This window comes from Gopherus evgoodei, chromosome 4, assembly GCF_007399415.2.
Source record: "Gopherus evgoodei ecotype Sinaloan lineage chromosome 4, rGopEvg1_v1.p, whole genome shotgun sequence".
NCBI classification, from domain to species: domain Eukaryota; kingdom Metazoa; phylum Chordata; order Testudines; family Testudinidae; genus Gopherus; species Gopherus evgoodei.
The window spans coordinates 95,837,604-95,853,386 of NC_044325.1; the positions used below are offsets into that span (position 1 = coordinate 95,837,604).

Consider the following 15,783-nt stretch of genomic DNA (forward strand, 5'->3'; position numbering starts at 1 on the left):
TATCTGGATACCAGTTTGAAAAAAGGTTGTAACAAGTATTGGATATGTAAGAGTAAATATTGCTTAGCAGAGAATAGGAGTGCATTTTGAAATATGCTATCTAAAGCAAATTTAATTACAATAGTTCTGTTATCTTTTTCTCTTTCTCTCCCCCATTCTCTCCTGAAAATCTCCTGCCATAGCGACTGCATTTGCCTCCAGACTTGTCAGACACAGTGAGCCGCTCAAGCAAACAGGATCTGGCAGAATCCACCAAACTGCTGCGCTCAGGATGTGGTGCTATGGCCATAGGCAAGAAGCACCTGGACTTCTAGTGATTTCTACTTAGCAGTTCGCTCAGATTTATATGACACTCTAATTATGACTGTTAATGACTTATGAAAATATTTTTCTTAATGATTTGACCCAGCAGTCCTTAAAAATATACATTGTAAAATGGTGCCTCGTTTTCTCATCCTGATTTCTTTGAAGACATTTGTTGTTTGTTTGCTTTTTTACAGAACATCTGCAACATGGGTTTTGTTACATTAAAAAAAAACGCTGCATTGCACTGCTATTCTGGAAATGTACAGTATTTTGTTCTTCTTATAAAAAAAATCAAAATTATTTTTATTTTTAAAGTTCAAGATGCTTTACAAAACAATGCCAAATGTGTTGTTTTTCACACGCTAAATGTGTCTGTTTAACATGATTGTATTAAACATTGATTATAAATGTAAAATATAAATTAGTATTGTGAACATTAGTAAATGAGATTAAGGAATTCATTATCACATTTTATTTTAAAGCTAAATTTAACAATTATTATTGTTTGAAAAAATAATTTTGTACATCTGAAAATATCAGTATTGTCAAAATCAAAAGTAGATATGACATTATTTTACAGAGTACGTAAACAATGCATTTAAAAATGTATTGCATTATTTCATGTGTGTTCTACTGTGTCAATAATTAAATTGATAAAGAAAGAATTTTTCCATAATAAGAATATATTATAGATAATTAGTTTGCCTTATGGGTTAATAAATGTATTAAAATGCACTTGAGTGGAATTTACTAAACATTGAAAAAAGAATTGATTTCCTTGTGTAGTTCAAAACAGTAATCCTAAACAATTGAAGTCAGCACTATGAAATTATGTCAACAGACATAATTCAAGATTGAAATTCAAACTGACAGCTACATTAATGCTAGAAAACCAGAAGAGTGCATTGGAGCTTGGGGAAGAGTATCAGAGAATGATGGTCTAAAACAGAACAGAAAATAAAACTAATTCAGGTTTCCATACCATCATGTACACTATTTGTGAACTTATTAATATTTTGTGTGCATGTGTGTACATATATCCAAATGGAAAACTATTAAATATATTTTTAAACATCTCCTATATATTACGTTGTATCTGGTATACTAGGTAGTGCTGATCTGTAAATTAAATTGAATTTTGAAAACATAAGGTAATCTAAAATATGGTTTGAAAGTTCCATGGAGGCCAATATACCCCTTTTCAAAATGGAAGTCTGCTTCATAAGAAATAATACAAAACAATCTCTATAATTGGATATAATATGGCTAGAGTGAAATTGACTTTCCAAATAAAATTTTAATACAATATAATAATGTTAATGTATTTTGAGGAAGTTCCAACTGAAAAGTTGATTAAATGGTTTGCTTTTCTTATACAATCCAGGTTTTTACTTTATTTGTTCTTGACAACACTGTGTGTAAAACAAAGGCATAGCTTTTAAAACTGTCTAACTAATATGATGAATGTCAATCACTTAAAAAAATCCACTGTAGCATAAACACATACTGTATACAGCTTTTATTCTGAATTAGAATAATTGAATCAATGACAGTGATTTGCCAGGATGTCAAATCTATCCATCATATCCTGTCACTACCAGTTTATTTTTTGTGATCAAAATCAAAAAGACTACTATTTTGTCATCAGCTATTTCATTTGTGGTAGCAATCAGGATTTCTTTTCTCTTGCCTTTTTTTTTTTTTTTTTTTAAGATAGGCCGATTTTATTTTTTTATTTCTAAAAACACAAATCCTTTTAAATCAAAGTTTCAGAATGGATCTATCACTTTCGTGAAGCTAAAAGACACCTACATTTTTATACCAATATACTTAAATCACCATTGATTTCAATAACATCATTTGTCCTCTTGCATTATATGTAACATTAAGCAGAAATTCTCATCAAATGCTTAGTTGTACCTTTAGAAAGTATTAATTAGTTTAAATATTTGAATTGAAATAATTTAAACAAAATTAACACTACATATTCGGTTATGAATTTTTACATAAATAAGTATTGTAACAGAAAACATATGATATAGGCATCTGAAATGTGAAGTCATCGGGTATATAAATGGCTTGTGAATATACTTAATAGGTCATTGACTTAAGACACAGGCAGAAAATGTCACTAAAATTCACAGCCAATTTCTAGTTAACATATGACTTGAAAATAGATGATAAATACCGTATGTATATATAAATGTAATATTTATGACATCAATTTTGAGTTCTAAAATAGGTTAGCATAGAAACTAAAAAAGTATTTGGAATAATAAGAGTAAAAGGGAAATTCGCCTGCAAATCTAGATTAAAATGGTTTTTCGTTTGTTTTTCTGATTCACTGAACATGCTGTGTGAAATAAGTTTTACATTATACATATGTATAGTGTTCACCTAAGGCAAAAGCATGCAGCAAAATTTCTCCTCTCTTTTCTTCCAAAATATTGTATTGGTTACAGTAATACATGTCAGTGATTTGGCTTACCCAGTAAAACAATGTTACTATTTGATAGTGTGTATGATGTAGCATTCCATTGGATCCACAAATAGACTTCTTATCTCTCATTTTTGGTTTGCAGTAATAGATAAAAGTATTTAGCCATAACATTAAACTCTCCATGAAATTTCTCCATACACACTTTTATATGTCTAGTATATGACCCACTAAACCTTGTATACAAACATTCCACTAGATTGTGCTTCTCTTTATTTGCCGATAAATATTTTTACTACAGGAGGCATATCAGGTTCTTGACCTGAAGGACTCTGTTTCTTCACAGACTGCCATAATTCAGTGCTGACTCCACTGTGCACACCTCCTCTAGATCCTTAGCATTGATTTGGCTGGGACGTCTTTATGAGAATGAAAGTGATTCACACTTTGGTTTAGATAGGTATTTTCCTTTCCTGAACAGCTGTTATGGATTGTGGAGTTTAGTGTTTTGGTTTTCAGGTTATTTTTAAGAAAAATAAAAAGTTGAGCCACTTACTTCTCAGTGGGCTCCAAGCTGAAGCCACCGTACTTCTTGCATTGAGGCTGATATTAGGTAGAGACAATAGAGACAATAGAGTCTCTCTGCTGAATGCATTCCCAATTCAAACTTACCACCAGATCTTTACACAATTATGACAAACAGTGAAGAAAGCAATGATGAAATGTAAAGTGTTGACTCTTTAATATGTCAAATAAGTATTCTTTATATCATTTATGTTGTGTTGAAGCTATCAAAATATACGTATTTGGAATGTGAGGAGAATATGATGATTAAACTATAGCTTTTTTTAAATGTACTTGTAAAGAAATTTGTAAAGCAGCTTTGAAGATATAGCTTGATTCGATTTTATGTAACAATAGCTATTATCACCAGCAAATGGGCATTAAACTACTTCAGATTTGATACATGTGATGACACACAAACCAACAAGGTTATACCTTAAAATTTAATTTAAAATAACAGTTATTCCAAACACAACCTTGGGAAAACTGCAAAGGTATAAATTATAAATATTCTGATCATTCCTGTATTGAAAACTGGTCTGTTTCCATGGAGCAAAACCAGAGTAAGCCAGCCTGAAGGCTTTGTATTGCTTGAAGTTTCATAGGCTTAGTCTTAGACCAGAAGAGAGTAAGTCTGAGATTAATCAAACAAGCTGGTTTTGAATTATGAGATTTAGGGAAAAAAGGAGCTTTTCTCTCTTTTAAAATTGTCCACTCACAATTTAAAAACAGAGTGACCAAAGTGTTTCAAGCTTGTTTTAGATATTTGACATCAATGAGATTGAGCTCTTTGGCTTTGCTTTACATTTCTGTAGTTCTTGGCCCTGAACTTGCTTTGGCATATGATAAAGCTGACCCTCATGCCCATTTAAATCAATGCACAGGTGTAATGCTAGCAGATCCTGCTATGAGATCAGGGCCCTTATTTTAATGGGCTACTCTGCAATCCTTGCTCAAACAAAACATCCATTGAAGGCATTGATCCTGTATCTTGCCTTACTTACACTGCTGTAACTCAGGAATAATTGAGTTAGTCTGGTGTAAAACAAATATAATAGAGAAAAATCTGGCCCAATAGGAGATTTGCTCAAGCAATGACTGCCAAAATTGGCCCTACATTATTTAATGGAATGTTGTCAAGTTAAATTCAGACCAAATTAAAACAAGGACATGCTTTTCTAAAACCTGAAACAGGACAGTTTCCAAAATGTAAAACAGATTTTGAAAAAAAGGAGTTTCAAAAACACACCAACATTCCTCTGCAGTGTTTGAAACACATACATTGCAGAATTACAAATCTGAAGCAGGTTTCACTGATTTTAATTGTCCAAGCACAGAGGAAAGCAAAAGGTAAACATTTAGCACAAATCCTGACAAAGAGTGATTTTTTAAAATGTTCACTTGTTAGAAGCTAGGTATTAATTGTAACATGCACAAAGAAATTTGTTTGCAGTATCTGGTTTCTGTGCTAACCAGATCCCTTTAATTTTTCCACGTGTTTTACTTCTGTGAGGTATCGTTAAATCTGTTCACAGAACTTTTCAGCTTCAACACAGGACAGGCGAGGGAGCCTGTAAGTTCCATGAGAGAAGTTGTCAGGAGTCAAGGAATTTGCAAACTCTGCTGGTGTAGCTGGCAGAGCTCACATGTCCCAAGGAAGGAAAAACAACAGTTCATAACCCTTACGGTTTTTAACTGCTAGAACTTACGTGAAGTCTGTTGGGTGCCTGGAAGCAATTGCAACCTCTGCTGGGGAATTTAATGCAAGCTACAGTTCCTGCCAGGCACCTGAAAAAACGAACGTTTGCAGGGGGTCTCACAAAACCTCTGTTCAGTACTTGACCCAGCCGCAATGCAGCTTCTGAGGCCAGTGTCCAGTGAGTGGGATGTCTGGGCTTCACACCAGGACCCATGTACACTAGCCAAAACTATGTGAGCTGCCTTTGTGTGAGCCAGGTGACTTTCCTGCTAATACTCAACTAAGAAACTCGAAGCTAAACTCTAGGTCTTTCCTACAGGAACAGGTTACCTACACTGAAAAACAAATCCACAGAATTTAGGTCCCAATTTTGAAATGTGTGTGTCAAGTCCTACTGAAGTCAATGGAGCTCCTGACAGATGAGGGATCTACCCACATGGATCAGGCTGAATGAAGGCCTTAGACTGTAAATTCTTCTGGCAAGGTCTGTTTCTCCATATGTGTTTGAGCAGTGCCTAGTACAATCGGGGTCCAGTCCTGAGTGGGCCTCTGGGAATTTCTGCAATAGAAATAAACAAATGGAGAACAAGAAAAAAAAACTTGAAAGTTCAAGGAAATAATAAAATTAATTGGGAAAAAGTTGTTCAGTTAAACGATCAGGTTGGAGCAATTCTGTGCTTTCCTACTCTACTACCTCATATTATAACCTCATAGCACACCTGCCCACGAGTTGACCTCCACTTCTCTAAGAAAAATCCCCACCATGGAGGTCATATATTTGTGATTAAAAACCATAGCTACTGAATTAGGAACAGGTTTGCAGGCTTCTGTTCTTTAACCAAGCAGGTTGCTTGTTGATGAGGAGTTCTTTAAAAGCACTCTGTCCACCTCCTTTGGCCCAGCAATCTGAAACTCACAAGGTATGTAACATCCCTTTCTGCCAGGCCACTTTTCTGAAAAAAGGGCCATCACCAGGAGAAGTCTCAGAAATGCTAATTGTCATGAAAACCTTTCTTTCCAGATTGCCTGCCTGAGCAAAATGTAGTTTTCTTTTTAAGAAAGGGATAAGTGAAAGGCGGTGCTATGACCTTGTGTGCCTGAATTAGCACTAACATGGCTGGAGATGGAGCAGAAGTGCCTCTTTAGCTGCACTTGGAGCAGTACTTGACTCCTGTTTGTGTTAAGGGTAAGTGGAAGTGAACTGGCAAACTAAATAAGGCATTTTTAAGTGTTTCCATTGAATTTTATACTACCATGAAAATGCAGAGAGAAGTTTAGCTTTAAAATAAAGCTAGGCTTGTGGCTGTTAGAAAAAATTAAATAGTACATTTTATTCAATTATAATAATGTATGATAAATCAATCAAAATAAAATATCCCAAGAGCTCTGACTACTAGCAGAGGGCATAGATATAAGAACTAACCGAGTTCTTTATCAGTCCTTGTCTGTTAGTTGCAACAATACAGTTCTGCCTCCTGAAAAATGTACTTCATATCACACTGATTGGATTAACCCAATCCAAACATCCAGCATTATTTTACTCACCTTCTATCTGTAAGTAAATAAATTATGGTTAAACAGTAATGGTGGAATTCCCTTCCCAACCTGCACCTCCACTGTGGGTTTTACAATGCAGATTGCAACGTGATGCTTCCTGGTTCATTTAAATAGGTGCCATTTGACTCATGTGCCCCTTTTAGAAACAATTAAAAGCAGCAGCTCAGCTCAGCAGTGTGCTTCAGAAGTGGTTCCCTTATGTATATAGTCTGTAAAGGGCACTGACCTGAAAGATATATCCTAGTAATTAAAATGTTTTGGTTATTGTGCTTATCACTTGTAGATTTCAATATCATAGCTAGAACAGAATATTTGAAATACAAAATACCGTATTAATAAACTAGTGTTCACATGTGGATTCCTGTTGAGCCTGTAACTGGGAAATGGCATGGGAGCTGTCCGGATGGTCTGATAAATGAAGTGTAAGGTGGCCTTACGAAATATGGGGGACGGAGGAGGTTAAGGCAATGCACAGAAAAGGCATACTCCTATTAGAATCAGTGGCTAAACTCCCAGTCATTTCAATGGGAACTGGATCAGGCTAACAGAAATGTCTGAGTGACACTGAGTGCTGCTTTATATTAGATTTCAATCTTCTTGGATAATACATCTGTAGAAGGGTAAAGAGAAATTTTTGATTCATTAAGGATAATGAAAATGATCATTAGATGCTCTTCAGAGCACACTGAAGATTTTAATTTATGCACTACTTGTCAGTTCCTTTTTCCTATTGGTTCCTGGTAAAGAAGCACATAGTTCTCACATTCTCTCTCACTGTCTGTCACTCTGAAATACTGGAAAAGCTTTCTGTGCCCAGTTAGATACTTTGGGTTGCTTTGAGGTCTAGCCTGCCCTTGAGCAAGCAACCAGGGACTGGCATTAGTGCTCACACATTCTGAGAAGTTGTATTCACTCCCCCACCCACCCTAAGGAAGAGGGTCTTGACAGGATTCTAGACACATATCCTCCAGTGCACTCCACAGCAACACTATAACTCATAGTGCCTCCTGGCACAGAGCGTAGGAGCCCTTCCAGGCAAGCAATGCTCAGGGACCAACTGTCCTAACTTATCCCTAATGTGCAGCAGCCAGGGACTTTCCCCAGTGCGCCCCCACCCCATCAACAGGGACAGGAAAACTAGCCAGTGAGCCAGAAATGTTGCCTCCATGCTATAGTTAACCAAACTCTCACTCCAATAAGTGCCATATTCAGAGAGCGAGAGAGAGAGTGTGTGCTGTCCGTATAGAACACATTGCAATTCAGTTTCTACTTCCATGGTGACCTTATATGAACAGGGCCGGCTCCATGTTTTTTGCTGCCCCAAGCAAAAAAAGGGGCTGGAGTGCTGCCACCACAGCAAAAAAAAGAAAAGAAATGAATGCTGCCCCTTGAAAAGTGCCACCCCAAGCCCATGCTTGGAATGCTGGTGCCTAGAACTGGCCCTGTATATTAATAGAGACAGAGATAGTTTTACAGCATATATAGGATGTACACCTGAGCTCAGACTTGCATCTATCAGGAGCATTGCCAGTGGTGCTACACACTAGTGAAAAAACCTGTGTGAAAAGAGAATTAGACAATATGTGATAGTGAGATATACATGTGCTGGCATCTGGAACTACAAAAATGGCAGTCATTTCCCCCTATGTCTCTAACTCTCAAATTATGTATATATATATATATATATACACACACAGAGAGAGAGAGAGAGCAATTCCAGGGTTGTTACTCTGTAGCCTAGAATGCCTGGTGAGTCAATGGTGATGCAATGGCAACAGCTACAAGCATGGTTGAGTGCACTTTTTGTTTAAAATATTACCAAGTTCAATCATCACTGGCCTTTGCAATCTATTACCATCCAATTTTTAAGTTCTCAGCCATTTTCAGCTTTTTTTACACTTTACAAAGTACACCCATATGCCAGGCTGGGCTTTCACCTAGAATGTATATATGTGTGAGAGAGAGAGCATGTGTTTGCATATATTACATAATACACACGCAAATCTGTGTGACTAGCTAATATTAAACGCACCATATACATGCAGGTTGTCTTTTGAAAGGGGACTCCACAAAGTCTTCATTTGATCTCCCATAATAAATTCCATGCACAATTAATTACAGGTGCTGGAGCTAGCATTTATAGTCCTAGTAATCTGATTTAGGCCTACTAATCAAGATACGTGTGTGTGTGTGTGTGTAGACACACACAAACTCTGTGTATTGTTATATGCAAAGGTTCAATTTATTCTGTATTTTGTATGCAGCTGTCCATATATAAAAATAACTGTAGCCATCAGAAATGTATAAATGATAGAATTTTTAAATGAAAAATCTCCCTTTTAAATCAGTATTTTATAGCTGGTAATTTCTGTGCAATTACAACTAGTAACTGTAATAGACAAATATCAGTAAAAAAGGAAGATTTAATCTAAAGTTGTTTAGCTTTCATACATTTCTGCTCCTGTCAGGTTTTTAATTTTCTTTTATTAAAAATCATCTTGTGCTTTGAATGGAACATATCATTGTCCTAAAGGATTGTGTGTTTAGATGCCTTTAATCCCGGCACTGGTGTAGTGATTCACTCAGAACCACAATTTCTGTTAGTTTTAGTTTACAGCAAAGTGTTTTCTGTATCTACTTATGTGCTGGATTGCACAGCCCGCAAAATATAGCAGGCTCAAAACTCACTGTGAATTGGGATGGGTTTTTTTTGAGCATCGGACCTGTTCTTCATTGCAGCATTGCAAGTAACAACTGGACTACAATGAAGCAGTTTCATAGATGTGGGAATGTTTAGATTTAGCTGCCAATAACTAAAGGCTTTTAGCTTTTGCTAGCCATCACAGTTTGCAGTTTTGTTGCCTGTTGATTTGTCTTCTCTCATGATTTCTTGACATGCTGCTCTCCACCCACATCCACATTAGCAACCCTCACATAAAGCATGTTGAGATATTAACCAGGTTATAGGTTCAGTGGAAAATTACATAAAGATTGTGTTGTGTGGAGGTATAAAGGGCTGGCATTAGCTTTCCAAAAGAACTTTGCTTTGTTACAAACACAGCTGCTTTTTAAAAACATCCTAAATGAAATAATTGTTTATAGTCAAGAACATACATATATGCCAAAATACTGTCCTGACCAGCATAAATCAAAGCACAATCCCCATTGAAAATTCTGCTATATTGTCGAGTTAACTTTATATAGATCTGACTTTAGATGAATTTATAATCTTTTCAACCCAAAGTACAGCATGCTTGAGTCATAACATCTATAAAGTTATTTCTTTGAGGACCTCCAATATTGAAAATAAATTCAAACTAACACTCAGTCAATATATAATGTTAACCTAATAGGGTAACAAAATTTGCACCACCACACTATAAGGTTAAAAAGAAAATAGTATAATAAAGGAAATACAAAGGCTTTGGCATGGTTTTTACAATCAACAATGGTTAATTTTGATATGTAGTTGTGAACAACTTCAAAACACTTAAGTTTAAAACTCTTGCAAGCACTTTTAATTGGTTAGGAATGAATTCTAGATGCACAAAAATGATTGGACTGTGATCAATAGTACAACTATATCTAAGAACAATTAACTTTTGCCGACCAAAAAAGAAATGTATGATGCTTGAAAATGTGTATAAAACATCTATAGAATATTCTTGTCAAATATAAATGAAATTAACTTTATTATAGAAATCATTCTGGGAGATTTCTAGGGAAGACAAATACTTACATTTTGACATAAAACAAATTGGATTATATCGAAGACACAATCTACCTTTTATCTATCAAACTTTTTTCTTCATTGAAGTTCTCTTTTACCCTTTGTTTGCACATAAGCTTCATCTGTTAACAACCTTTGGAAATATCAACAGATATTTTTCTTACATAAATCTAGTGCGTATTGTTCCAGGTTTAATTATATGCAATGGAATGATACAAGCTTGGAACATCAGTCCTGAATCTATAATCAGATTGGTAGAAGTATTCGATATATCTTGATAAAACTCTTAAATTCGTGGCAAAGCTTGTTGATCACGGCTTCCTCTTTTTTTTTTTTAAAAACAACTTCATGACCAACACAGATCAAACATCCATCCAGTCTACATTGTTCTTATTTTTTTCATTATAACATACAAATGCCCATTTACAAATAATACACCAAAATGAATAAAAGTTTGGATACCAAAATGAAGATTTGTTCCAACTGATATAATGCCTTCAGTGTACAAAGGTCCATGTTAAAGTCTTTTCCATGTGTTACAGAATAGGGCACAGTTGCAGTACAGAAGCCATTCTTCCTTTATAAAATACTGCTGAACATCCAACTGTTGTCCATATAGTCATTTACAGAATTAACACATGTTTTACTGTAATCTTGGCCAGTATTGAGACATATCAGGTTCACTGCCAGGAACTTGAACTGGAACTGACACACCAGGTGAAATAAGACCTGAAAAATGAGTGTGAAATATTTGTTTTAGCTTTTCTACATACAACACATGTTTCTGCTTTACAGTTTTAAAGAGTTGTTCTTGTATTCTGGAAAGTATTAAGTCAACCTACCAATTAGCAGAATCTTAGGATTTGTCTGTATGTTTTAAAAGTCCTCTGAACACACAGAATTGCATTAAGTATCAGGGGATAGCTGTGTTAGTCTGTATCCACAAAAACAACGAGGAGTCCAGTGGCACTTTAAAGACAGATTTATTTGGGCATAAGCTTTTGTGGGTAAAAAACCCACTTTTTTACCCACAAAAGCTTATGCCCAAGTAAATCTGCTAGTCTTTAGGTGCCACTAGACTCTTCGTTGTTTTTATAGAATTGAATTGTTATTACCAATAAATGTTCATTGCATAAAATAACAATAAGCCAAATTCTCAGCTTATTTACACCACCTGAGAATCTGGCCCAAAACATATAGAAGTTTTCAAGATCAAGCCTTTTTATTCTCAGAAATGCGTCTAATTTGCTCTTGTTTACAACAGATGGTTTGTTCATTCATTTCAGTTAGTTTCCCTTATTATGAATACACTGAAGCCTCTACAAGAGATCAGCCTGATAGATACCCTCATGTTTTAAAACTCTGCCCCACCATATCTGCAAATGTAGGCCCCAGATCTACAAACACTTACACGCATGATTAACTTTACTACTGTGAGTAGCAATCCCATTACAGTCAATGGGACTACACACAGTAATAAAGTTAATTGCATGCCTTCTTCTCTGAGAAAAATTCTCTTGCACCTTCATTAGAAGGACACTTCCTTTAAGCAACCAGTTTTTGTCTCTCCTCTCAGTTGTAACTTAAAATAAGATTTCAATGGACACCCCAAAAGCCAAGGAAGGTTCTACATTTTGGCCTTTGGTTAAATGCTGCTGCTATTTAAGCCAATGGTAACAGGTTTAGACCTTTTGGCAGCCAGACGGTTAGCACCAAATGAATATTAGTCTAAAAGAAAGACAGAGTAGAATACCAGTAAAATCAAGCTATGGGAAATTTATCTTCATAGAAGACATTAATGGACACCTACCTGTTGAAGTGGTTCCAGAGGTGCCCATTGGCTGGCTGTTCATGTGTGTTTGCATGTGAGGAGGTGTGTACGTATCATAGCTCCGCCCATTCACTGACGGACTAGTCGGCAGCATGCAAGAGTAGGAGGAGGTCTGGCTGGGTACTGGGGGCTGTGGGGAGGAAAGGACAAAATAATGTTACAAGTCTATTAATGTAAAATGATATGAAGTCTCCATTTCATCTATTGGTATCTACCAGCACACAGAAGTGTCATAGGCCCTAGCCTCTTTTGCATAACCTCAAACAAGCCAAAGTTAGTCTTCTACATCCATATTTAGGACCTTAAATGAGTGGTCTCTTTTCAGAGGTGTTGGTCATTCACCACTCTTATTAAAGTCAATAGGAGCTGAGGGTGCTCAGCATATCTGAAAATCAGGCCATGTTATCTAAGTGCCTAAATATGGATTTAGATACCTAACATTCAGCATCCAAGCTTGAAATGCTGGCCTTGTTGTTGCTTATGCAGAGGAGAATAGGCCTCCTGATATTTGTATGTACAGATAGAGTGCGTGTGGGCCCGATTCTGCTCTCTCATACACTGGTGTAAATCAGAAGTAACTTCACTGGAATATACCAGCATATATGTGTGTGTGTCTCTCTCTCTCTCTCACACACACACACACACACACACACTTTTCCAGTGTATTTCTTGGTGGTATCCATATCAGTGGATTACTCATAACTGGGACTTTGCCAAATTCACAGTCATGAAAAACGCATCACAGACCATGAAATCTAGTCTCCTCCCATGAAATCTGGTCTTTTGTGTGCTTTACCCTATACTCTACAGATTTCACGAGGGAGACCACCATTTCTCAAATCAGCGAGTCCTGACCCAAAAGGGAGTTGCAGGGGGATGAGGGAGGGTCACAAGGTTATTTTAGTGGGGTCGCAGTACTGCCTCTCTTACATCTGCGCTGCCTTTAGAGCTCGGTGTCCAGAGAGCAGTGGCTGCTGGCCAGCCACCCAGCTCTGAAGGCAGAACCCTGCCAGCAGCAGCACAGAAGTAAGGGAAGCAATACCACCTTTACTTGTATATTGCTGCTAGTGGCGGCTCAGGTTTCAGAGCTGGGCTCCCAGCCAGCAGCCACTGCTCTCCAACTGCCCAGCTCTGAAGGCAGCACTATCTGTATAATAACCTTGCGACTCCCCCCCCACCACGCACACCTTTTTTGGGTCAGGACCCCTACATTTACAACACCATGAAATTTCAGATTTATATAGCTGAAATCATGAAATTTACTATTTTTAAAATCCTATCACTGTGAAATTGACCAAAACGGACCATGAATTTGGTAGAGCCCTGCTCAAAACAACTTAAATTGGCCCCAAACTCATGACAACAAAACCTTGTACCACACAAGCAAATATTCCTTACATGTATACACACTATCTACACACTACCTGCAAAGAATATGATGTAAATAAAATATGCATGGTAGAACATACACTGTCATTGATTAAGGCTGACCATGCACAAGCCACTTATACATTCATTTCAGTCATCACCTTTATGAATTATACAGTTATCTCTCAGCAATGATTTAGGCTGGGATTTTCAAAGGGGATTAGGGGACTTAGGTGCCTAACTAGTCACCTAAAATTATTTTGCCTCTGTAATAAATGGCTAGCCAAAGAAGGAATGAAGTTTAAGAGATCTCCTACACTCCCACCATGTATCTCTGGCATACATTTTGCCATCCACTTTCTGACTGACATGAATTGCACCAAAGGCCTCAAATATCAATAAATAACAGTTTAACTGTTTCATTGTTCTACAAGTTTGAGGGCTTCTGCCTGCAGCATCAAACTTTGTTTAGTTGATTTTGAGCAATTAGTAACATAGTAATTAGTACACTGGAACAGCTCTATTGCCCATCTAATCTAATATCCTGTCTGCCACACTGTTCAATGCTATGTGCTTCAGACAAGGCTATAAAACCCTCACAACTGGCCAGTACCATTACAATGCCCATCCCCACCCCCCATTTAAAAAGTTATATTTTGCATCTGAAAGGACTATAGAGGAGTCCCCAGAGGAGTAGATTCCTTCCTAACCCTTCTGTTGATCACTATATGCTTTCAAGCATGAGGATCCACAGCTCTTGGAATCTTAACTTAGCCAGCATAATTGCAGGTTCCAATCACATCTTTCTTTCTCAGATGTTCCTAATGTGCCCAAAGCCATATCACCTGAGCAGTAAAAATCTAATCCTTTTAGCAATTTACTAAGTTGTTTGCCTCAATAATACTGCAGCAAGGAATCCCACAAGTTAATTATCTTTTTCTTAAACAGGTATTTTAATTTCTTCATGTTAAATTTATTGCCTTTTAATTTTGAGTGCAATTGGCCTTCTCCACACAATACCATTCATTATTTTATATAACTTAATCATATCCCTCCCCACACCTCTCCTTTCCAAACTATATAATTTTAGTCTTTTAAATTTCTCTTCACTAATTGTTATTGCTACTTTTCCCTTTTTGTTTCTACTAGGACTATAAGGGAAATATTTTCAAAGACACACAGGTGTGTTATACACTCAGCATCTATTCACTTGCGCTGAGAGCTGGGACACCTAACTGCCCTTTATGCCTTTCAAAATCTCTTCCTTAATTCGTACTGAGGGCCTGTCTTTGCATTCCTGGCGCACTCCAAGCTCCACTGACTTCTGAGGGACCTTTTGGCACACAAAGTTGAGGATCTGGCCATTCATCACTTATCTGATAGACAACTTATTATATTACTTACTTGCATAGGCAGGTTGTTAGCCATTGTGAAGCTAGGCATAGGTGGCAGAGCACTGTATGTGTTTGTTAGCGCAGTGTCTGTTCTGCCCAACATTGAACCTGATGTGAAAGAGGAAACTATAATAAAATAGACAAATAGGAGATGAACACATTAGTTTAAGCTTCGATAATATTTGTTATATATATTCAGAGGATTATGTTTTATTTCCCTGAAAGGATGACTTAATCTGAACATATGTCTTAAATTACCGGGTGTGGTAGGTTGCGGGATTGGTTGGTAGACGCTTGTGCTGAAACTACTGCTGATGGGGATATGGCTGGGTGTGTTGCTGGCTTGTCTTCTCTGATTCCTCAGTTTTTCTTCCCTTCTCCATTTTGCTCTCCTGTTGGAAAACCACACCTGAAAATAAAGGGTTTTTTAAAATTATTACATAGGCAAGATTATACCTACAGGGCTCCACATCATTCATTACATGTCATGGCACATGCTAACATATAGCCTCCTTAGAGTGTAACAATCCATTCAGTATAAATCAACCTTATGTCTGTTGTTCATGCTCATAAAGCTGGAGATGGACAAATGTTTGATCAGAGTCAGTGGCTTTCTTGTACCTTGAAAAGTCAGTCATAAAAAAATTTAAGAGCACAAGAATTTGAGTACCTGTATTCTTGCTTCAGGTAGGTCTATTTTGGCAGCTAGTCTCTCCCTGGCAAACACATCAGGATAATGAGTCCTCTCAAATTCTGAAAAAAAGAAACAATGTCACATTAGTTCTATGACTTAACATAGCTAGATTTGAAATGTCAGGTTATTTCTTAGCATTTCCCATGCTCTCTATATTCTACAGGACAGTCACATAAAAGTGAAGTTGAAATTTGTGTGGGCTA

The 15,783-nt window shown here is 36.7% G+C and overlaps 2 protein-coding genes across 20 annotated transcripts in view; one reads left to right on the forward strand and one right to left on the reverse strand.

Annotated features, from left to right (window-relative positions):
• Window positions 1-2,996, forward strand: part of ELP4 (elongator acetyltransferase complex subunit 4) — a 283,737-nt gene extending 280,741 nt beyond the window's left edge. For 3 of the 4 annotated variants that reach the window (XM_030560245.1, XM_030560252.1, XM_030560251.1), the window contains one exon: window positions 183-2,996. In XM_030560245.1, coding sequence (XP_030416105.1) covers window positions 183-314 — 132 coding nt within the window. In that variant the 3' untranslated portion in view covers window positions 315-2,996. The remainder of the gene's footprint in view (window positions 1-182) is intronic. The other variant, XR_004000077.1, reaches the window with a different exon arrangement.
• Window positions 2,997-9,861: 6,865 nt separating this feature from the next.
• The window catches only part of PAX6 (paired box 6), a 31,467-nt gene continuing 25,545 nt past the window's right edge, over window positions 9,862-15,783 (reverse strand). For 11 of the 16 annotated variants that reach the window (XM_030560230.1, XM_030560228.1, XM_030560229.1 and 8 more), the window contains 5 exons: window positions 15,557-15,639; window positions 15,145-15,295; window positions 14,897-15,012; window positions 12,104-12,254; window positions 9,862-11,022 (listed from right to left, as the gene is read on the reverse strand). In XM_030560230.1, coding sequence (XP_030416090.1) covers window positions 10,937-11,022; window positions 12,104-12,254; window positions 14,897-15,012; window positions 15,145-15,295; window positions 15,557-15,639 — 587 coding nt within the window. In that variant the 3' untranslated portion in view covers window positions 9,862-10,936. The remainder of the gene's footprint in view (window positions 11,023-12,103; window positions 12,255-14,896; window positions 15,013-15,144; window positions 15,296-15,556; window positions 15,640-15,783) is intronic. The other 5 variants (XM_030560232.1, XM_030560244.1, XM_030560237.1 and 2 more) reach the window with 1 other exon arrangement.